Here is a 24600-nt window from a genome sequence, read left to right on the forward strand (position 1 = left end):
CTCCCTCATTCCTATTGGTGACATTTACTGGGAGCGTTGTAGACAAAGGCCCCAAAGCATTGTTGAGGGTTCTCACCACCCATCCCACAATCTCTTTGACCCACTACAGTCAGGAAGTACGTACAGAAGCATCAGGGCTAGGACTGCCAGACTGCCAGACTACTTTCCTCAGGCCATGAGACTAATGAATACCCTGCCGCCACTGAAGTCTCATCACTGGGACAGTGAAGCAAAGTATTCCAAAGGAAACAAAATCTGACACTTTTGAAGTGGAAAGCATGCGGCATGTTTTAAATTTACTGCTTTTGTGATTTGAATAAAGAGCAGAAACCTATCCCGGTTACACATGCTGAATGTGCTTTATGGTTGCCACAATGTCAACACCATATTCTTCAAATGGAATGCAAATGGCATTATAAAATAGAACTTTATTAGTGTAATAAAAATCAAAGTGGGTCAGAGGTGTGTTGTTTTGTTACCATCCACTCAGATCTGTAAGTTCAACGCCTGCTTAAAGATTAGCTTTATTTGCCACATGTACATTGAAACATTGAAAAGTACAGTGAAAGGTATCGTTTGCGTCAATTCAAATCAGTGAGGATAGTTTTGAGCAGTCATGTGTCATCACACTTTGGAAGGCAACATAGCCTGCCCACAAATCACTAACTCATACGTCTTTGGGCTGTGGGAGGAAACCGGAGCACCTGGAGGAAACCCATGCGGTCATGGGGAGAACGTAGAAACTCCTCAGTGCCATTCTTATAATAGTTATGTAAATACACTGGAAGAATGAAGTGAAAATATTACACAGGCATTATAGCAAATCTACAAGTGCTTTAAAGTTAGCATCATAGCTTAAAAGTTGTTGGTCATACCATATAAATCAATTAATAATGAGGAATTTATAAGCAAAACAGCATTGTGCGGCAAACACAATTGACATTCAAATAAATCTTTCAGAAGGTTAACTAGAAAATTTGATCTGTCTTTTTCACTCTCCTTTATTATTTTTGGATATTTCTAGTATTTGGTGAATAAAGCAAAATTTAACCCAGAAGTTTATGATTATACTTGATCTTGGATAAAATAATGATGCAGGACAGATTATTCAATGCTGTTTGGATGTGATTCATTCCCTCATTTGCTGGTCAGTAAATTTAGACAGCACAAAGCAATGGACAGTTCACAGAGATACAGTTCTCCCTTCTTCTGGACATTGTCTCTCTCCAGATGAAGTCCAATTTCATTCAGTAAGTCTGCAGTTATTCCAAACGCATCTTCTATGAAACTTCCAGTCTCCACTTTCAGTATCTGGTCAGCTTGGCTGTGTTCTAGATCCTTGATGATAGTGGTGACCTTCAGAAATGCAACCAGGTACAACATTAAGTTGGATTTGCATGGCAACTTTAACAGAATAAAATATCCCAAGGTGCTATAATGAAGAACCATCAAGCAAAATTTGAGACCAATCAAGGAGATGTTAGGACTAATGGCAGTAAGCTGTTTAAGAAATGTCCTAAAAGAGGACGTTAAGTTAAAGAAATGGAGGAGTTCAGGAAGGGATCTTGGGAGCTGAAGGCTTGGACACCAGTGATTAAAGTAGGGATGCAGCAATGCAGGGATGTGGTGATGCTGGGAACAAAGTAGGGATGGAGGGGAGGCATGGTAGTGTAGGAGTGAGCGTAATGCTTTACAGTGGCAGCTCTAAGATCAGGGTTCAATTCCCACTGCTGTCTATAAAGAGTTTGTACATTCTCCCTGTGACTGTGCGTGTTTTGTCTGGGTGCTCCCACATTCCAAAGGCATACAGTACGAGTTAGTGTTAACAAGTTGTGGGCATGCTATGTTGGCACCATAAGCATGGCGACACATGAGCAAATAAGTGAAAGCATATTACCTTTTTTGTTCCATATAAAGAAATGACAGGCTGCTGCAGCACTGGGAGACTGCATTAGAATCAATTAAGGATGCAAACAAGTGCCTCTCCCTTCACAAAAGCTGTACATACTAAACTTCGCCACAGCCAAATACTAGTTTAGATCTTTGTGTGAGAGATGCCATCGCTGCTTGCTTTTCGAGGTTAGAAATTAGCTCCTGATCACACATCATTCAGGATTACATGCTGTGAGCAGACTCAATTCATGGTTATAAAGCTACTCAAGCTGTTGAATTTAAATTTCCAGGATATTACTCCAGCTCAAATTTTAGATTCAATTGATTTCAATCAATTGTTTTAATGGTATTGAAAATCATCATAATTTAAAGGGAGTATCAACGGCTAAAACTGAAAATATTTAACTAAATATAAAATATTTACTGGTAGTTAAAAAAGCTAAATTATTTAACTAAAAATACCTAAATATTTTCAATATACTAAATATATTTTAATAGCAATATTAAAATATTACTTATCACAAATATTAATCATGCTTATTTTATTACTTACAGTTTAATTCCACCCAGCCCACATTTTCCTTGAAAATGCATTCCCAGATAATTACAGACCCAGATAAAATTCATTCACTGATTCTGTTCACCTCAGCATAATTAATTCAGATTTTATAAAAATTCCTTAAACTGCAATTCTGGAATCAATTCAAGATGTTTATGTCATTTCTCAGTATCCAAGTGTCAAGGAGAATGAAATGATTGTTACTTGCGATCCGATGCAGAACAAAAATGATAAAAAAACACAATAAATATAAATACATGATAGCTTATATACATTGATTGATTGTATGTCCATAAAGTGACACTTGGTACAGGAGTGACTGTACATAAGGTGACTGACAGGAAATGATTAAGTAGTGGTGGTGGGGTTGTGGAGGGGTGGGTTATTGGGAGGAGGTGTTGATCAGCCTTACTGCTTGGGGAAAGTAACTGCTTTTGAGTCTAATAGTCCTGGCATAGACGCTGTGGAGCTTCCTTCGCAGGACAAACAGTGGGAGTGTGACAAACAGTCCTTGAGCAAGGTGGGTGGGATCTGGCATGATATTGCAAGCCTTTCCCCAGCACTTTCCTGTATACAATGGTGCTAGAAAGTTTGTGAAACCTGTGGAATTTTATCTATTTCTGCATAAATATGACCTAAAATGTGATCAGGTCTTCACACATCCTAAAACTAGATAAAGAGAAACCAATTAAATAAACAAGACAAAAAACATTATACTTGTTCATTTACTTATTGAGAAAAATGATCCAATATTACATGTATTTGTTGGAAAAAGTATGTGAACCTCTGGGGTGATGGCTTTTACAAAAAGCAATTTGGAGTCAGGCGTTCCAATCAATGAGGTGAGATTGGAGGTGTGGATTGTGGAGGTGTCCTGCCTTATAAAAAAGACACACAAAGTCAGGTTACTGACAGAGTCTGCTGTTCGCAAGAAAGATCTGTTTATGCGCACCATGCCTCGATCAAAACAACTTTCAGAGGACCATAGAAGAATTGTAGAGATGCATGAAGTTGGAAAAAGCTACAGAAGCATTTCTAAATACCTGAGTGTTCATCAGTCCACAGTAAGAGAAGTTGTCTCCAAATGGAGGAATCTCACTACTGTTGCTACTCTCCCTAGGAGTGGGTGTCCTGCAAAGATCACACCAAGAGCTCAATGTGCAATGCTGAAGGAGGTGAAAAAGAACCCAAGGGTGACAGCAAAAGACCTGCAGAAATCTCTAGAACTTGCTAACTCTCTGTCCATGTGTCCACTATAAGAAAAACACCGAACAAGAATGGTGCTCATGGAAGGACACCACAGAGGAAACCATTGCTCTCCAAAAAAATACATTGCTGCACGTCTGAAGTTTGCAAAAGACCACCTGGATGTTCTGCAACACTTCTGGGGTGTTGCTCTGTGAACAGCTGAGACAAAAGTTGAATTCTTTGGCAGAAATGCACGTTGCTATGTTTGGAGGAAAAGGGGCACTGCACACCAACACCAAAACACCATCCCAGCTGTGAAGCATGGTGGAAGGAGCATCATGGTTTGGGGCTACTTTGCTGCCTCAGGGCCTGGACAGCTGGCAATTGTTGAGGAAACAATGAATTCAAAATTGTATCAAGACACTTTACAGTAGAATGTCAGGGTAGCAGTCCGTCACCTGAAGCTTAATAGAAAATGGATAATGCAACAAGACAATGATCTGAAAGACAAGAGTAATTCAACATAAGAATGGTTTACGAAGAAGAAAATTCATGTTTTGGAATGGCTGAGTCAAAGTCCTGACCTTAATCCTATAGAAATGGTGTGGAAGGACCTGAAGCAAGCAGTTCATGCAAAGAAGCCCACCAACATCCCAGAATTGAAACAGTTTTGTAAGTAGGAATGGTCTAAAATTCCTCCAAGCTGATGTGCAGGACTGATCAACATTTACCAGAAATGCTTGGTTGAAGTTATTGCTGTACAAAAGGGTCACACCAGTCACTGAAAGCAAAGGTTCACACACTTTTTCAAACAAATACATGTAATATTGGATCAGTTTTCTCAATAAATAAATGAACAAGTATCATATTTTTGTGTTATTTATTTAATTGGGTTCTCTATCTCGTTATAGGACTTACATTTTAGGTCATATTTATGCAGAAATAGAGAAAATGCTACAGTGTTCACAAGCTTTCTAGCATCCCTGTATACATCCCAAATTTAATTTTTTTTTGATATCTAGTATTTTCAGTTTTAATTGCCAATATTCCCTTTAAATTATGATGATTTTCCAATACAATTAAAATCCAGCTTTGCACTATCCTTTATCCAGGTATCATTATTCAGACCCTCATCCCTTTATGGTATCAGCAGCCATCTTACCAGGGTGAATTGCTGAGAAAGAATCTGCATCTTCAAACTTTGCATTAACAGTCGCAATGTTGCAGGTGGCAGATCTGAAATAAGAATTTTATGTAGCAGTTATGTAAGACATTAGTGAGACTGCGCTTGGAGTATTGTATATGGTTTTGGTCACCCTAGCAATAGGCAAGATATTATTAAACTAGAAAGAGAGCAGAAAGTATTTACCAAGATGTTTCCTGGACTTGGGGGCCTGAGTTGCAAGGAGTGGTCACATAGACAAGGAATGCAGGAATAAAGGATAATCCGATATAGGCACCAGCACTTAGTCTTTTTCCCAGAAAGGAGATACTGAAAACAAGGGACATCAAAGCCCTCTTCTTCACTCAAAGGATGTCACATATTTGGAATGAGTTGCCAGAAACAGAGATTAAAAACATTTAAAAGCACCTAGATTTGTGCATGGATAGGAGAAGTTTAGAGGGCAGGTTTAGATGGGGCCAGCTCAAGAGTCAACACAGTCGGGATTGGGATGGATGAATTTGGCTGAAGAGCCTGCTTTGACACTATATGACCCTCATGACTCCAAGAAAAATTGTCATGCAGCCTGGAGTCAGGAGTTGAACCCACCCATACAAAGATTTGAGCAGAATATCTGCTCCACATGTGGGAGTGGAGAATTACGTTGTCGGAGGTGCTTTCTTTCAGATGGGACATTAATCGCTTCTCTGTTGGATAGGAAAACACTTGCCCAAAGAAGCCTATTGGAAGGAGGAGCCCACTGAGGGTGGATATTGAGTGGGGACAGCAGAGTTCACAACCAGAAAACTAGATTGCAGAGCTTACAAGATCTCAAGGGAGGAGGAGTACCATTTTCTTAGATAATGCGAGGGCAGAGCAGATTACTGAGCAGTTAGAGCCACAGCCTACTGACTGATCTGTACATTAAAGTAGATATGCATAATTTTTCAACACATTTCACTAAATTCTTGCTCTCTAGGGCAGTGTAAATGCAATGGAATCCATTCACATTTTCAATAACAGGGGAGTCACCCCAGGTGCCCTGATTAACACTTACCACTAAGCTAAAAACATATTAATTCGACGTTGTCATTGCTGTGGAAATTGAATAACCTAAAAGGTATTTTTATTTATTTATGGGTTGGGGAGTCATGGGCAATTGCTCCTTTCTTTTGATAATATCTTATGACCAAAGGGTGGCAGCACCTTCATACATTTGGGTTGCTTGTTTGGATACTTCAATAGATACTTAAACATAAACTATATTGGTGCATAATTGTAGTCACGAGTTGTTTTCCCTCAGTGAACTCTTAATACCAATTCAGCAGTTCTGCTTTTATTTTCAAACTTGATTTATCATGGTACGATTTCAGCTCACGATCTGTGGGAGATCAGTCCAGGCCTCTGGTCTCAGAACATACTCATGACAGCACCACGTGCAACTCCCGTACTCTCTTTGATGAAGACTCTGGTACATTCAGGGACAGTTCACTGTCTGGAAGGTTGATCTGCAACAGAACGACTCCCTACCTTCCAAAGCTGCCAAGAGAAAGGAGACGGCCTTAACAAGCTGGTCTTCAGTTGCATTCTTCAACTGCTCCTCGCTCCAGATTGCCAGGAGATTTTCTCCAATTTCCCTTCTACCTTCCTCCAGTTGGTTCAGTTCTGAGAGGTTATAGTCCATTCCAGCACAGGCATCGGAGAGCTAGGAATTGAAAGAGGGACAGTGAGGAAACATGATTAACACCACAAAATTTGGTTAATTAAACACAGCGTATACTGAGAAAGATCATCCCATGGCAATTCATGGAAGACAAGGCCCTCTCCTTCCTCCCACCCACACACATACACAGACAGCCTGGCTGAAGATTTGAATTTATTGGGTGCCTAAGAGGATCAGGACTGGGACTGATGGGGAACTGCCGAGCTCAGTTCCCAGATAACTCAGGAGTCATGAATCAGTGAAGGGGCAGAAGGAGTGACAAATCAGTCCCATTCAGGGAAAGCTCATTTGGGCCAAATGAGGGATCTAAATTCAGTGATGAATTGGAGAGAGAAGCTTCAGTTCTGTGTTTGACTCCATTGGGTGTGCGGTGACCACTGCCTATCCATTAAATTCTCCATCCTATGTTTACTCTGAACTGCCTGTGTTTTGAAAGGAGGAGTTTCACTTCTATGTTTAATAATCGGCTTGACCCATCGAGACGGTGGTTGTGCTTTGAACTCAACTCAATTAGGAAGGGAATGGAGAGACGTCACCCAGGGCTAATTACTACATTTAGAAATTACGTGTGGGAAGATGTTCATGACAGACACAGCTGATTCACTTGGTATTCTAGACTGACATCAAAATTCATCTACAGTCGAGAGGTTATATCAATTGCCGGTGTGCAGATGGGAATGTCCCGATCAGATTCATCGGATATCATACAATCCAAAAGATGGACATGTTATTGTCGCCGTGTCTCTGGCACCACCATAGCATGCCCACAACTTACTAACCATAACTCGTTTATCTTTGGAGTGCAGGAGGAAACCGGAACACACAGATGGTCACGGGGAGAACATACGAACTCCTGACAGACAGCAGTGGGAATTAAACCCAGACTGCTGGGACCGCAAAGCGTTATGCTAACCGCTACCCTACCATGCCTCTCGAGAGCAGTTGTGACCTGCCTTTCACAGCCTTTACATATCCCAATGTTTATATTCACTCTCTGAAACTGTTCATTAATCTAGTAAACAACTTCTCCGTAAACACCAGATTCACCAGGGACCTCTGGTCTCCCTCTGTGCTGTCTACCCGCCTCCCCAACACCGCAAATTGAAGCTACTTTGTTTTCTCACTTTCTACCTTCTGATAGAGGGTCTTTCATCTGAGACGTTTATCTGGTTCTCTTTCCACAGAAACTACCTGACCTGTTGACCATTTCCAAGATTCTCTGCACTAAGAGATTCTGCAGATGCTGGAACTCCAGTGTAACACACAAAATGCTGGAGGAACCCAGCAGGTCAAGCACCATCTATGGAAAGGAATAAAGAACTGACGTTAATGTCGACTCTTTAATCCTTTCCATAGATGCTGCCTGACATGCTGAGTTCCTCCAGTATTTTGTGTGTGCTAATCCAAGATTCTCTGTTTTTCATTTCCAGTTTCCAGCACTGGCAGTTTTTGATTTCCCGTTACAGCTGAGTTCAGCTCACATTTAAGAGCCTCACTTCTGTTGTTCTCTGGGTTTCTGCATGACCGGTGAAAAATCAACACCTTATCAAAGGGATATTGCAAGGAAACCCAATCCTGTCTGCACACAAATTCCCTACTCATAGATTCTACACATGAAGCAACCCGATAGTGACTGGATGTATTTCCTAATATCCTCCCTATTCCCGTTTGTCTTGGGACAAATAAACCATTAATGAAAACCAGGAAAGTGATCAAATCTAATGTCAATCTTTCTTTGGTGATATTTAAATAGATAGATAGATAGATACCTTATTGATCCCAAAGGAAATTACAGTGTCACAGCAGCATCACAAGGGCTGTACAAATATTAGATGACAAATAAGAACGAATAAAATAAGTTACCTTAAAAATAAGATATACAAGATTCACAAGTCAATGATTTACAAGATTTTCAAGTTCACATTAATAAGATGGCTGGCCGGTGGCGTAGTGGCATCAGTGCCAGACTTCAGAGTGAAGGCTCCTGAGTTCGAATCCAGCCGGCCCCCTTGCACGCTTTCCATCTGTGCTGGGTTAAGCGTCGAGCTAGCAACTCGGCCTCGTAAAAACAAGAAAGCCTGCTAAAATAACACTGTCAGGACAGCGTCCAGATGACTCCACTCAGAGTTAAGGGCTTTCTTCTTCTTCTTCTTCTTCTTCTTCTTCTTCTTCTTCTTCATTGATAAGATGATAGTGCAAGAATTCCGTCATATTATAAATATGACCGTCATAAAAATAAATCTGTCATATTACCATCATAAAATAAACATACACACCATCCAGATAAAAAGTGATGGTAGTATTGGAGAGGGTGTCCACAATAGCAGGGTGTGGTAAACAGAGCAAAACAGAGCTTAAGCACAGCTCTGGTAAACAGAGGATGAAAACAGTCTAACAGGAGGGGGGGGGGGAGGTTATCATTTCCCTAACTATACATTGACTCATTATAGAGCCTAATGGCCAAGGGTAAGAATAACTCCATATAACACTCTTTGGAGTAGCACGGTTGCCTTATTCTGTTACTAAAAGTGCTCCTCTGTTCAGCCAAGGTGGCATGCAGAGGGTGAGAGACTTTGTCCAGAATTGCCAGGATTTTCCGTAGGGTCCTTTGTTCTACTACAGCCTCCAGTGTGTCCAGTTTGACTCCTGTGACAGAGCCAGCTTTTCTAATAAACTTATTGAGCTGGATGGCATCACCCACGATGATGCCATTGCCCCAGCACACCACCGCATAGAGGATTGCACTGGCAACAACGGACTGGTAGAACACGTGAAGGAGAGGCCTGCACACTTCAATATCTGAAACAAAAACCTTTTCTTACCATATCACTGAGAATAGAATGCAGTTCGGAGTCTTCAATGATTTGATATACTAGGTCCAGGAGATGTTGCTTCAAACCATCATTGAGACATTGCAGCTCGCGGCAGATTTCAAACCCTTCTTCCATACTAACTGGAAAAATAAAAAGCGTGTGAAACTTTGGAGAAGCTGTGTTCATGTGGTGCGGGCACTTTGTTAAACACCCTGGCAGCACTGTAGTTGTATTGACTGCTTCAACCATCCAAGGACTGTAGCCATGATGTACACTAAGTTCCGATTAGCAAAGCAAGTGATCATTGTTAGAGGTGTATAAGATGATATGAGGCATAGATAGATAGCCAGCGATGTTTTCCCAGGGTGGAAAAGGCTCATACGTAAGGGCATAATTTTAAGGTGATTGGAAGGAAGTATAGGAAGGGTGTCACAGTTAGGGTTTTTTAAAACACAGAGAGTATAGGTACGTGAACACGCTGTCATAGCTGGTGGTCGAGGCATTTAAGACACTTAGGCTCATGGAAGAAAGAAAAATGAAGGATTATATGGGAGCGAAAGGTTAGATTGATCTTGGAGTAGGTTAAAAGGTCAGCACAATATCGTGGGGCAAAGAGCCTGTACTGTGCTGTAGTGTTCTATCTTCTATGATTTGCAAGATCAGCAAATGAATTCCTGTCCTTGGGAGCAGAAAGGAAAATGCAATCGGGCATGTACACACATTTTTCAGTGTCATGAGAGAAATCAGAAGTAGGGGCTGTATTTGTTCGTTCCCCAGTGCCCAGTTTCAAATCTCGTCGATGGGATTACTAAAAAAAAAATCTACTGCTCTTTCGTGTTCTCTTTACACAAAAAGATTAAGGAGAGATTTTTTTTAAGATGTTATATAGAATAGATAAAGTGGTTTCATTGAGATAAGGATCAGGGAGGTAACACCACATTCCAAGGTCACATCTATGATTACACAAAAGCTTGCTGTCCCTTAGTTCAAGGAACTCCTGTACTGCCTACCTAGTCCTGCCAGGTTTCCTCCCATTCCCAGGATAACTGGCCATTGCAAGTTGCCCCCACTCCATGCAACTGAATGGTAGAATCTAGGGTGAGTTTATCGAATGCAGGGAGAAAGGGATGTTCTATAGATCAGCACATGGATGAAAGAGAAATGGAGGTCTACATAGGAGGGAAGGGTTAACGTCATGGGACAAAGGGCCTTTACTGTGCTTTTGTGTTCTACGTTCTAACGTAGGCTTAGTGTTGATGGACATAATTGGCTGAAGGGCCTTGCTATAATTTACTATGAATCTATGATTCTATTTTTGCTCCTGTCAGAAATGTGGCCTATCCTTTAAAGAATTTCCATCTGACTCCATCAGAGACTGTACCATCTGCGCTGTCCAGGCACATCCATGACTTTTTCTGACTCTTCACACTTGTCACTGATCGCTTCATCAGCAACTTGGTCTGACTCTTCATACTTGGCTTTGATAGGCCTAAAAAGAAAAAGAAAAATCGTAGAATTGCAGGAAAACACAAAGCATACAAATGCTTCAGACAATGGAGCCATCAAAGATAAGACTAATCCATAAGTTGAAGTCCTAGTATTGGGATTTTCAGGCCATCAAAACATTGACTGTTTATTCTCCTCCATAGATAGTCATAGAAAAGTATAGCATAGAAACAGGCCCTCCAGACCCCTATCATCCATGTACCCATCCAAACTGTTCTTAAATCGAGCTCACATGCACTACTTGTGTTGGCAGTTCATTTCACACTCTCACAACCCACTGAGTGAAGAAGTTTCCCATCATGTTCTCCTTAAACCTTTCACCTTTCACCCTTAACCCATGACCTCTAGCTGTAGATCCACCCAACCTCAGTGGAAAAAGTCTGCTTGCATTTACTCTCACAATTTTGTATACCTCTATCAAATCTCCCCTTAATCTTTTATGTTCCAAGGAATAAAGACCTAAACTATTCAATCTTCCCTTATAACTCAGATCCTCCAGTTCTGAAAAACATCTTTGTAAATTTTCTCTGAACTCTTTCAACCTTATTTACATCTTTCCTGTAGGTAGGAGATCAAAATTGCACACAATACTCCAAGTTAGGCCTCACCAATGTTCAACCAATACAACTTCAACATAACATCTCAATTCCTGTACTCAATAATTTTATTTATGAAGGCCAACATGCCAAAAGCTTTCTTTACGACCCGATCTGCCTGTGACACCATTTTCAATGACCCCTTTTTCCTACCACACTCCTCGGTTCAATGTGTAAGGCCTACCTTGATTGGTCCCCCCATCACCTCGCTGATGCTGCCCGACTTTGCAGAGTTCCTCCGGCATTTTGCATATGTTGCTCAAGCATCTGCATAATATCTTGTCTTTACAATAATATAGCAATTACAGCTCTTATTGTGGCGAACAGGGAAATTAATCAAAAGATTTTATCAGCCAGAGGCTCCAGGCATTGGTCTACCAACTCTACAGACACCCGGAAGGAGAGGACTGGTACAGAGTCACTGAGGCAGGCCTCAGACAGGAACACGGGAGAAAGGTAAAACATTTCAATTCTTAAATTACTTACATAGCATGCCTTCATTAGTAACAGTGATGTTCCACACTTTGTAGGCAAGGACTACTCCATCAGGAATGCACAGTGTACTTTCTGCCGCACTGTTGTATTCTGCGCCCACCTAAACAGGATATTGTCTTTAGAAATACTTGGGAGATAGGAGCAGGAGAGGATCCCACCACTCAGAAACTAAGGGAGCACAACTCAGTGAGTGAAAGGATTTGCTTAATTGCTTGGAATCATTGCTTTAAAATAAATCTTCTGTATTAAACTTATTTCAGATATTTATTTTCAGTGTGATGTCCTAGATTAGGTTCAATTTTGTCAAAGAAGAAATCTCCAGGTATTTCTCCTCACTGGTATTTTACATCTGGTTTGTCATTTGTCTGAGGAAATTGTGTGGTGTCAAGTGAGATGGACAAAAATCTATACATATCAAAATTCTTTGTTACCTTCTCAATGGTATGCAATTCATCTGTGCAGGAACATAAGAAACTGTGGAGAGTCGTGGACTCTGCCCAATACATCACAGACACATCTCTGTCCACCATCAGTAGTATCTACAGGAGGTGCTCCCTCAAGAAAGCAACACCTATCATCGCAGATCCCCACCATCTGGACCATCTTCTCGCAGCTGCTATGGGGCAGGAGATACAGAAGCCTGAAGTCCCACAGCACCAGCTTCAGGAACAGCTACTTTGCTTCAGCCATTTTGTTCTTGAACCAACCTGAAAAACCCTAACCGATACTTTGATTGTTCTGCACTAAAATAGATTTCATTTTTGTTTGTTCTAATTGTGTTCTTACTTGCAAAGCTGTGTATAATTTATGTTTAATGTGTCTTTATTATGAATGCTGCTTATGTGATGCTATCCACCTGTGTATACATGTACTTGTGCATATGATAATAAACTCCACTTGATTTTGATCTCCCCATCTCAGTAATCATTTGCAAGAGAATTTGCAGGGGCAACACAGTTGCATATTGGTTAGCATGATGCTATTACAGCACCAGTGATTGGAGCTTGATTTTTGCCACTATCTGTAAGGAGCTTGTACATTCTCCTTGAGATTGTGTGGCTTTCCTCCGGGTGCTCCAGTTTTCTCCCACATGAGGGTTAGTGGGTCGTGGGCATGCTATGTTGGCGCCGTAAACACGGTCTCACTTGTGGGCTGCCCCCAGCACAAACTCAGACTGTGTTGGCCGTTGACACAAGAGATGCAATTCACTGTATATTTCGATGTTTTATTTTGCATGTGACACATAAAGCCAATCTTTATCTGATCCAGAAATCATTCATGCACACCATTCAACCATAGCCCCAACCAGACCTTCTTCCCCATCTCTGCTACAGACCTTTGATTTATTTTGCCGCATCTAACCACAGAATTCAGTCTCTCTCTCTCTCTCTCTCTCTCTCTCATTTCTCTCTTCCTTTCAAGTTCTTCTTAAAATCCAATTCTTCAATCAAGCTTTTGATCATATCCCTTACCTATCAGTGTCTCAGAGTTTCATGATATATTGATATGCTCCCATGAAGTGCTCTTGTAATGTGTGATGCATAATTCAACTGTACAGGAAATCTGCCTGATTTTTCATATCTGAAAACGTTTTCTAAAATTTTACCTGTTAAACTACAGCGCAGAAATCTCACAGCAAATTAGAAAGGAACTAATTTATTAACCATGGTAAGTGCTCCTACCAAGGAGTTGAAAGGTAAAGTTATGTAGAATTGTGATCCTCTTTCATTAATCTTCTTCAGGGTGATGGACTGTACAGATACTAATGCTTCAGTCACTACGCAGAGGTCTCCTGAGTAACTGATCTTGATATGGTCCCACGAGCGTCCAACTTTTCTGAAAGGAAAAACCAATTGTGAACAAATACAGTTCTTAACTTTCAATCTACTAATATGCCAAAAATCCTGGTGCCCCAAGTACAGTGCAACTGAAGGGCACCAATTCTTATCTTTCTTTGAGTGAAACTAGATGTACCCTTCCACCTCTGGGAATCATTATTTCTTAATGACCAGATTCCTTCATCTGAACACAACAAAGAACGAATCTTCAAATTAATATGCTGCACTCTTTAGTGGCTGCCACGTCGACACAGTGGGCTGTGTGAGATGAAGTATTGCTCTTCAGTGTCTGTGCACAGTTCTCTGTCTTTTCAGGGTGACCGTCGTTTCTTTGTTAAGGTTGCAACGAATGGTGGGGTCCATTTGGTGCTGAAACAGGTCCAAGATTTCCCAGTGGTTTGGCCTGTCTCCTGCTGCCTGTGAATGTGGTTCAGAATCCCCAGTTCCTTCCTGGAGCTCATGACCCCATGTACAATTTGGTACTGGAGCAAATGATTTTCATTACCTCTTTTCTAAATCACCAATTTTAATGCTAAGGCCTTTCTTCTTAAAATAAAGATACATTTCCTTATATTTTCTTACATAGAAATCAGCCACCTGTACCCAACTATCATTCACTTATACTAGTGGTGATTTTAGAGTATAGGATTTACCTACCAGCCAAGATGCCTTTGACAAACTGAGCAGACATCTTAGAGATAATCTGCAAACTCACGTAGACGTCACTAGGGTTAGGCTTGAATCTGGGTCACTGCAACTGTGAAGGAGCAGGTTGTTTTGTTATTTATTTAGAGATACAGCTCGGTAACAGGCCCTTCCGGCCCAATGAGCCCTCACCATCAAATTACACCCATGTGACCAATTAACCTGCTAACCCACACGTCTGTGCGAGGAAAACCAAGCAACCAGGGGAAGCCCATGTGGTCACGGGGAGAACGTACAAACACCTAATTGGCAGTGAGAATTGAACCCTGGTCACTGGCACTGTAACGATGTTATGCTAACCACTACGCTACCGTGCCTAGCTAGCACGTCACTGTTCCACTTAAACTGATGCTAAAGAATGTCGTTATATGATCACTATCTACTTACTTACTGCTATAAGTTCGGGCTTTATCATTTACCACCAGATGGCTCCTGTGCAGCTACATTCTGTTATCTACTGACTTTTTATCTTGTCAATGCAGAACAAAAAATTAGTTGGTTCCAAGCTGATAATGAAGTTTTCGATGCCCGAAATACCAAAGAGCAGGCTGATAAAAGAAGCAAAGACAAAATTTATGCAGAAAGTAGTTTGGATTTGGAAAGCACAGGCTCGATACAAGATCGCAAAAAACAAATAAATAAAAATTTAATGAGAGAATGTTGGGGGAATATAGAGAAGAGGCAGTGCTGTGGAAATAACATAATCCCATTCTAAATGAATGAAAGGCTAAATGAATTGTTTCTGTGTTGTACTGCTCCAGCATTCTGTAGATTGTGACTGGCACCTGCATTTAGAAACTGATTTCTCCCATGGTGACGAATATGTACTTTGATAATAAATTTACTCATACATCCCCCCAAGAAGGAACTCTTGAAGAATTCCACAAAACTCAATTTAATATGTGCAGCATTCTGACCAACTGCCTTCAGCCTGAAAGATTATCTGTTTCTCTTTCCTGACCTGCTAACTGTTTACAGCATTTTCTGCTTTTATTTTACATGCATGAGCACATTTCAGCTAAAGCTACACAGATGTTGATTGTTTTGATAATAGTTAAATCCTGGGATGTGGGCTTCTGGGCTAGATCAGCATTTATCACCCGTACCTAATGGCCTTTGACATGGGTTGTTTCAGAGGACGACTAAGCATGTATTAAGGAACTGGAGTTGCAGTTACAGTTGATGACATTTGACTCATATGGGAGAATGAGGAGGTGATAGCCAGGAGCTACAGGAAGGTAGTTACCCCTAGGGTGCAGGAGACCGGTCACTGGGTGACCATCAGGAGAAGACAGGGAAATGTACAACCAGTGCAGAGTACACCTGTGGCCGTTCCCCTCAATAATAAGTATATAACTTTAGATATTTTTGAGGGGGACAACCTACTGGGGGGAGCCACAATAACCTGGTCTGGTGCCGAGGCTCAGAAGAGCAGAGAGGTGAAGAGGACTGTGCTGTTGATAGGAGGTTCTTTGCTCAGAGCAACAGAGATGAGGTTCTGTGGGTGCAATAGAAATACCCAGATGGTATGCTGTCTCCCTGGTGCCAGGATCAGGGATGTCTTGGATCGTGTCCATGGCATTCTCAAGGGTGAAAGTGAGCAGCCAGAAGTCTTGGTACACATTGGCACCAGTGATATAGGTTGAGAAGGTCCTGAAGAGAGATTTTAGGGAGGCAGGTAGAAAGCTGAGAAACGGGACCTCCAGGGTAGTAACCTCTGGGTTGCTGCCTGTGTCATGTGCCAGTTAGGGTAAGAGAAGGATGATTTGCCAAGTGAATTCATGGCTGAGGAGCTGGTGCAGGGGGCAGGGGTTCAGATTTCTAGATCATTAGGAACTCTTCTGGGGAAGGCATGACCTGTACAAAAGGGATGGGTTACAGCTGAAAGCAAAGGGGACCAATATCCTTGCGGGCAGGTTGGTTAGAATCGTTCAAGAGGGTTTAATCTAATTTGGCGGGGGTGGGAAATGGAGTGATAGGGCTGAAGATGAGGTAGTTGGGTTACAAACAAAGGAAATGTGTAGTGAGACTCCCAGCAAGGAGAGGCTGATGATAGGACAAAATCACAGTCAACAGGATGAGTTACAATGTAAATGGTGGACAAAATCGAAAAGGGTGAAAGCAGGACAGAATGTGTTGTATGTGAATGAGCACAGTATATGGAATAAGGTAGATGAATTTGTAGCACAGCTACAGATCGGCATGTATGATGTTGCAGGCATCACTGAATCATGGCTGAAAGAAGATTATAGCTGGGACCTTAATATCCAAGGATACACATTGTATTGAAAGGATAGGCAGAAGGGGTGGTGTGGATCTGTTGGTAAAAAAAATTAAATTATTAGAAAGAGGTGACATAGGGTTGGAAGGTGTTGAAACATTGTGGATAGACTGAGGAACTGCAAGGGTAAAAAGACCCTGATGGCAGTTATATACAGGCCTCTAAACAGTAGCCAGGAGGTGGGCTACAAGTTACAACAGGAGGTAGAAAATGCATGCCAAAAGTACAATGTTACTATAGTCATGGGGGACTTCAGTATGCAGGAAGATTTGGAAAATCAGGTTGGTGCAGAATTCCAAAAGAGGGAATTTTTAGAATGCTTACGAGATGGCTTTTTAGAGCAGCTCATGGTTGAGCCCACTAGCGGATCAGCTATTCTGCATTGGGCATTGTGCAATGAACCAGAATTGATTAGAGAGCTTAAGGTAAAAGAACCCTGAGGTATAAGTGATCATAATATGATCGAATTCATCCTAAAATTTGTGTAGGAGAAGCTAAAGTCAGATGTATCAGTATTACAGTGGAGTAAAGGGAATCATAAAGGCTTGAGGAAGGAGTTGGCCAGAATTGATTGGAAAAGAACACAGGCAGGGATGGTGGCAGAGCAGCAATGGCTGGAATTTCTGGAAGCAATTCGGAAAGCACAGGATAGATACATCCCAAAGAACAAGAAGCATTCCAAAGGCAAGATGAAACAACCACAGCTAACAAGGAAAGTCAACATAAAGGCCAAAGAGAGGGCATATAATAGAGCAAAAAAATAGTGGGAAGTTAGAGGATTGGGAAGCCTTTAAATGCCAACAGAAGGCAAGTAATAAGTCATTAACGAGGTAAAGATGGAATATGAAAGTAAGCTGGCCAATAGTATTAAAGAGGATACCAGAAGTTTCTTCAGATACATAAAGTGTAAAAGAGAAGCGAGAGTGGATAGTGGACCACTGGAAAACGATGCTGGAGAGGTAGTAGTGGGGGACCAGGAAATAGCAGATGAACTGAATAAGTATTTTGGATCAGTCTTCACTGTGGAAGACACTAGCAATATGGTGGAAGTTCTGGTGTCAGGGGTCTTGGAGCATGTGAAGTTACCTTTACTAGAGAGAAGGTTCTTGGGAAACTGAAAGGTCTGAAGGCAGATACCTGGAGAAGATGGTGTTCACCCCAGAAATCAGAAAGAGGAGACTGAAGAGATTGTGGAGGCATTAGTAATGATCTTTCAAGAATCACTAGCTTCTGGAAGGTTCTGGAAGACTGGAAGATTGCAAATGACACTCCACTCTTCAAGAAGGGCGAGAAGCAGAAGAAAGGAAACTATAGGCCAGATAGTCTGACCTCAATGATTGGAGTCAATTAAGGCTGAAGTCTCAGAGTACAAGGAGACACATGATGAAATTAGCCATTGTCAGCATGGTTTCCTCAAAGGACAATCTTGCCTGACAAATCTGTTGTAATTCTTTGAAAGAATAACAAGCAGGAGAGACAAAAGAGAATTGGTGGATGTTGTGTAGTTGGATTTTCAGAAGGCCTTTGACAAGGTGCTACAGATGATGTTGTTTAACAAGCTACAAGTCCATGATATTACAGGAAAGATTCTAGCATGGATAAAGCAGTAGCTGACTGACAGGAGGCAAAGAGTGGGAATAAAGGGAGACTTTTCTAGTTGGCTGCCAGAGGTACAAAGGGATTTGGGAGCTCTTGTGCAGGATTCCCTAAAGATTAATTTTTAGGTTGAGTCTGTGGTGAGGCAGGCAAATGCAATGTTAACATTCATTTCAAGAGGACTGGAATATAAAAGCAAGGATGTAATGTTGAGACTTTATAAAGCACTGGTGAGGCCTCACTTGGAGTATTGTGAGCAGTTTCGGGCCCCGTATCTTAGAAAGGTGGTGCTGAAACTGGAGAAGAACAAAGGAGGTTCACAAAAGTTATTCAAGGATTAAACGGCTTGTCATATGAAGACCTGTATTCACTGGTATTCTGAAGAATGAAAGGTGACTTCATTGAAACCTATCGAATAGTGAAAGGCCTTGATAAGGTAGATGTGGAGAGGATGCTTCCTATGGTGGGAGAGTCTAAGACCAGAGGACACAGCCTCAGAATAGAGGGGCATCCTTTTAGAATGGAGATGAAGAGGAATTTCTTTAGCCAGAGAGTAGCGAATCTGTGGAATTCTTTGCCACAGGCAGCTGTAGAGACCAGGTCTTTATTTATATTTAAGGCAGAGGTTGATAGATTATTGATTGGTCAGGGCATGAAGGGATATGGGGAGGTTGGGGCTGAGAGGGAAAATGGATCAGCTATGATGAAATGGCGGAGCAGACTCAATGGGCCAAATGTCATAATTGTGCTCCTATATCTTATGGTCTTATAGTCTTAATTCAGAACCATTTGATCTTCGTTTGCGCTGACAAGTAGTTTGGACCAAGAATGTTGGTAGATTTCCTCCTGTCTTTGACTATGGTTTTGTAGTTGAAACACCATCATTTATAATCCATCCTTATAATCCATTTAATTAGTTGAACTTCAATTCCTAAGCTGATGTGATGGGAGTCAAACATTTCTCTCCAGGTCAACAGCTCCAGATACTAGCTCTGTAACCAGTATGCTACTGTAACTAGCTAAAGATTTACTGCATTTGTCACATATATATAGAAACATTGAAGTATACAGAGAAATGCATTGTTTTGTGTCAACGGCTAACACAGTCTAAGAAATAGGCTGGGGGCAGCCCGCAAGAGTTGCCCAAAATTCTCTAAATCTAACTGTACACCTTTGGAATGTGGGAGGAAACCTGACCACCCAAAGGAATCCCACATGGTCACAGAGAGAATGTACAAACTTCTTACAGACAGTGGTGGGAATTGAACCCCAATTGGTGATCGCTGGCACTGTAAAGCAATTGTACTAACCGCTATGTTACCATGCCACCACGTAGCTAGCTATGGCACTGTGGCTGTAATGGGTATGTGGCTGATGGAGAGCGTCATATGTTCGATCTATCATTTTCAGTTATCCACAATTCAGAAACAATTGATAATATTTATAGCAACATTGGCAAAAATGACCATATTAACTATATTCTTATTACTGTACATTACCTGTTTTCCAAGCTCTCAGTTAGTTCTGAGACACTGACGTACACTTGCTTTGTTCCTTCCAGCTGAACGGTTGTGCACAGTTTATCTGTAATCTCAATATTTCCAGTCACTGGTTCAGTATTGACCGCTGCCATCCCTTTCATTGGCCTCTCTAAAGACTTTGAGAACTGGAATGACATGTCATTCTGCTGAACTGCATGAAAATAAACAAAACATGTGGAAAAGATGAAGAAATGTCCATTTCTGAATCTTGTTTCAGCAGTCACAGGAAGAACTGCTGGCTGGATACTCCGTCCCACTAACACTGATGACAAAGCAGCTTTGAAACCATACAAGAAGAACCTGAGAGAAAGAGAAAGGCATGAGGGGAAAGAAGAGAGGAAAAGAAGGTGAATCTATCTATTGCAAATTCCACCATTAAAAAGGATAAAGCAAAGCAGCTCTCTGTTCCCTCCAGCCCTTATCCTGCATGCATATAAACTCAGACCAGAACAAACCCACAAAGAGCAATTAACACTCAACCTAGTCTCATGACAATTTACCTCATGGACTTTCAGATCAGGCTCCTGATATTCTAAAATTGATGCTATGTTAGCACCAGAAGTATGGTAACACTTGCGGACTGCCCGAACATATTGGATTCTGTTGGTCATTGATGCAAAATTATGTACTTCACTGTACGGTTTGACATTTTGATGTACATATGACAAATAAATCTTCAATCTTTCTTCTCTTTAAGTTACTACCCTGATCAAGAAAAGATGTCTGTTCATCTCACAGCCCATTCCTGAAAAACGGGAAGGCCCAGGATTGGCCTTCCTTTTGATTTTACTGCTTACCTTTCCACCCCACCCATCACGTCTCTCTTCCCATTCCCATTTGAACAACTCTCTGTCCAATATTTCTCTGCCACATTCTACCAATATTATCATTGGCAGAGAAGGATGCCATTTAGCTCATTAGGTCTCTGCCAAACATTGTTATGGCCTTTCAAACTACAAATGAAAGTTGTGGGTTCCACAAATCTCATTGTTGAGTTAGGGGTCATAGCTGAAGCTTCAACTACCTAAAGGTCGAAAATAAATTGGGATCCCCTGCAGTTAAATGTTAACCCAGGATCTATCTCACATATGTGGGAGGAAACCAGAGCACCCAGAGGAAACCCACATGGTTATGACAAAAACATGCAAACCCCTTAACGACAGCGATGGAATTGAACCCATGTTGCTGGCTCTGCAATATCGTTACGCTAACTGTGACACAACCGTGCAGCCCCATACTGGTCCGATGTTTAAGTTTGCACGTGCCTAATCCAACAACATAAGATATGTAACAGCATATCAACATGCAAATACTACATTAGAGAAAAGAGGAGAGGAAATTCTGGATAGACTGGTAAACAAGAATAAGAGCTTTAAAGTGAGGCTTATCTGGGAGCCACTGTAACTTGGAGACCGTAGATGGGCTGTGATAGTTGGTGCTGATGTAACAGTGGGCACCATGGTTTCACCTGTTGTGAATGGATGGCTTAGCAGTCAATGAGTTTACACTTAACAAGAGGAAACCCACCTGTGGGTAAGCTGTCATCGTCAATCAGAATCTGCTTCAGTTTGAACTCAGTGCAACTGTACTTGGCCTTTCTCCAGAACGGGCCTCCCATTCTCCTGCAGACCAGGCACAGAGGTTTAAACTTCTCCGAGTCGTACACACTGGTCATTGGAATCAGATCTCCTCCAGAATCAATCTGCTTGATGAATTGTTGCATTGCTTTTCTAAACATTCTTAACTGAGAGAACAGATGGGTTTGATTAGAGAAACTATATCGCACTTTCACTGCGTCACATCATCCTGCAGCACTGTACGCCTGTTGAAATAGTTTTGAAATGTAGTCACTGTTCCAGTATGAGAAATGCTGCAACAATCGATACATTGGGTGCTGGGTAGTGCAACAGTCAGCGTTGTGCTGTTACAGCACCAGCAACTGCAGTTCAATTCCACTGCTGTCCGTAAGGAGTTTGTACATTCTCCCTGCGACCACGTGGGTTTCCTCCAGCTGCTCTGGTTTCCTCCCCCATTCCAAAGACTTACTAGTTAGTAATTGGTCACATGGGCTCATTGAGTGGGAAGGGCCTGTTACAGTACAGTATCTATAAAATAAAAATAAAATATCTAGATCCCACAATCTGCAATGTGGTAATGGTCTGTGAACCTTTTTGTGATGTTGAATGAGGAGTGAATATTGGTCAGGATACTAGGGAGATCTTTGATTTTCTTCACAATTGTATCATGAAATCTTTAAATTCCATCTGAGAGAAAGCACTGGTGGTGCCTTAGTGTCATACCTCATCCAATTCAGCTCTGACTTAGCACTGCGTTGAACGCCAGCCAAGATATATCAGATGAATTATCCCCATCAAGTCAGAATGCAGGAGACGTCTAAACATGACTTTCCATTCCTTCCTTTGTTCAGGTTAACCCTGGTTTGTAATTCTCCAAGTCCAGGAAAACAGGGAATTAGATCATGTGTGTCACACCACACAACACCACCTTGCACTTAACGTGTCATAACTTGGCCTAGGGTCACGTGAAGACAAGTCACCCTAGGCCATGTTATGTTGACAAAAAGCAAAAGACGTGGATAAGCTTAGGAACCAAAAGCATAATCAAGAGCTCCACGGAGCGTGGTGGAAACTTTCAGGTTGCATCTGTGGAGAGATAAGTAGAGTTAAAATTTCAGTTTTATAACTTTTCTGTTCTGAGGAAAGGTTATGACTGTTGCCATCGTCATTGAGGCTGCCTGTCCTGGTGAGTATTTACAGCATTTTCTATCTTTCCATCACATCTCCAGCATTTTTTCCAGTATCTTTTCTCTTATAACTTTAGTATCTTTTCTCCAGTATCTTTTGTCCTGTACTCTTGCATACTCAGTCCTGATAAAGGGATTCAACCATCTTTTTCCCTCCAGAGATGCTTCTCGACTCACCGAGTTCTTTCAGCAGTTTTTTTTTTGGTTTTGCTGTAGTTCTCTAATTATTCTGAATTCCCAGATCTTTCAATCTTTCAAAATATATTTGCCTTCTCTTCAAATTTCATCCAATGATCTAGACTCACAACTGGCCTGGGCAGGGAATTCCAGCAATTCCTCACCCTCTATGAAAAGAAATTCTCACCCACTTCAATTTTAAATGAGTGCCCCACATATTTGACAATTTATCTCCTCATTTCAAAACTTTTCCATTACAGTATTGGAATCATTGCAACATCCCCTGTCGTGACTCCTTAGAATCTTATGTATTTCAATGTTCTTCTAAATTGATATTCTAAAGCCTCATTCTACTCAATTCCCAACAACACAGATCCACCACCCCTTCCTTTCCAATTTCTGTTTCACTCACTCACACACTGTAGTAAATATGCAAATATGTTTTAAGCATGTGCTGTAACTAGTTGTTTGTCTCCCATTAATAGTTAGCATGTTCTGAGTCCCCAGGTGCCTCCTACCATTTTTTTAATGTACCCACCTGATGCACCATCAATAACTCTCTCTGAGATGTGAAGTTGAGATATCTGCTTTTATTGACTGGAAGAAGGAACAAGCAGTGAGTGACCACCATACTACATCCTGGAGACTGAGGCTGGGCTCAGGCCTCAATTGCCTTTATACCGGGGTCTGTGGGAGGAGCCACAGGAGCAGTCAGCAGGGGGCATGTCCAGACAGGTATATGTAGTTCACTACACCACCAATTCTACAATTGTCACAAAAGACCACCCTACCAACACACGGAACACACACAAATATACAGACAGTTGTGTGACAAGGATTGCATATACTGCTCTCAATTCCAGAGACTTACTGTCCTTGTGTTGCTCGTGTCCTTGCTGTGTAGTTCTGTCAAATGGTGAGCTACTTCTCGAATTTTCACAGAAACTGAAATCAGATTACTGGGGAACTCCCAGTGTTACAGCTCATGGAACATTCTTTTGCAAGCTTTTATTAATCAGCAGAGATGTTCACAGGGAGACAAATATTGTGTAATGTTTATCATGGCTCATAAACTGTGAACAGAGAGAACACAGCTCCATTTGTTGCACATATGATGAAATTAATAAATTTCTCCAAAATGTTCTTAGTTAACTCAAAAAGTACTGAACACAGCAGGAGGACTATCTTTGATTAAAATCAAAGCAGCCCATAGAGCACTGAGCTTAAACAATTACCTCATTTTGATTTTTTTAATAGATTTGCAATTGGTGTGAAATGAAATGTGCCTCCACTCCCAAAATAAAACCAGAATTGTGAAACCATAGACTTGTGAAGGTTATTTGGTACATCAAAGAAATGTTAGCTTCTACTAGTGCAATTCAGTTGGTTAAATGTTACCCCTTCACTTCACACAGAAATTGGTTTGACACAATGCGATATTCTACAGCAAATCCCACAAACCCTTCCTTGGTGATGTAGTGGGATTCCATTCCGCTACCACAATTTTGCATTAAGTTTCAAGTGTAGAGGTATCTGGATATAATGAATATTTGGCTATCAGACAGAATCATTGCATCATTATCTGAAAGCACAAGTCTTGGCAATTACAAAGGTAATGAGCAGCCAACAGCAATGGCATTCAAACAAAACCATTAAAATGAGTTACTCGTGCTTTCAGACCAGCTGCAAAGTGGAGATTTTGGCAGAGCAGCTGCCATCTTGTTAGGACTGTCTGAAAGTGACCAGCATTAGTCATTTCCCTT

The 24600-nt window shown here is 41.3% G+C and overlaps 1 protein-coding gene across 5 annotated transcripts; it reads right to left on the reverse strand.

The window, feature by feature from the left end:
* Positions 1–420: 420 nt before the first annotated feature.
* On the reverse strand, positions 421–23763 carry LOC132384838 (gasdermin-A2-like). 5 transcript variants are annotated; one of them, XM_059956408.1, is made up of 10 exons: positions 23709–23763; positions 21424–21640; positions 19855–20047; positions 13618–13771; positions 11927–12035; positions 10720–10827; positions 9348–9478; positions 6333–6507; positions 4803–4876; positions 421–1356 (listed from the first exon to the last, which is right to left on the reverse strand). In XM_059956408.1, the coding sequence occupies exons 2-10, from the start codon at positions 21632–21634 to the stop codon at positions 1138–1140; spliced, it is 1374 nt and encodes a 457-aa protein (XP_059812391.1). In that variant the 5' UTR covers positions 21635–21640; positions 23709–23763; the 3' UTR covers positions 421–1137. The 5 variants fall into 5 exon arrangements, with proteins under 5 accessions (XP_059812391.1, XP_059812394.1, XP_059812390.1 ...); XM_059956411.1 differs by lacking the exon at positions 23709–23763 and adding an exon at positions 23376–23492 and having other exon boundaries at positions 21424–21518; XM_059956407.1 differs by lacking the exon at positions 23709–23763 and adding an exon at positions 23376–23486.
* Positions 23764–24600: the final 837 nt, after the last annotated feature.

This window comes from Hypanus sabinus, chromosome X1 (assembly GCF_030144855.1).
Source record: "Hypanus sabinus isolate sHypSab1 chromosome X1, sHypSab1.hap1, whole genome shotgun sequence".
Taxonomy (NCBI): Eukaryota; Metazoa; Chordata; class Chondrichthyes; order Myliobatiformes; family Dasyatidae; genus Hypanus; species Hypanus sabinus.

What these genes read in the sequence shown, in the direction of transcription:
- LOC132384838 (XM_059956407.1), bottom strand. Translation starts at nt 23,468, where the DNA reads ATGGTGGTCACTCACTGCTTGTTCCTTCTTCCAGTCAATAAAAGCAGA. An exon ending in CGATGACAGCTTACCCACAG is followed by an intron (nt 20,048 to 21,423) that starts GTGGGTTTCCTC and finishes ATTTTCATGCAG; the next exon opens with TTCAGCAGAATGACATGTCA. An exon ending in TCTCTTGGCAGCTTTGGAAG is followed by an intron (nt 4,877 to 6,332) that starts GTAGGGAGTCGT and finishes TTCTTATTTCAG; the next exon opens with ATCTGCCACCTGCAACATTG.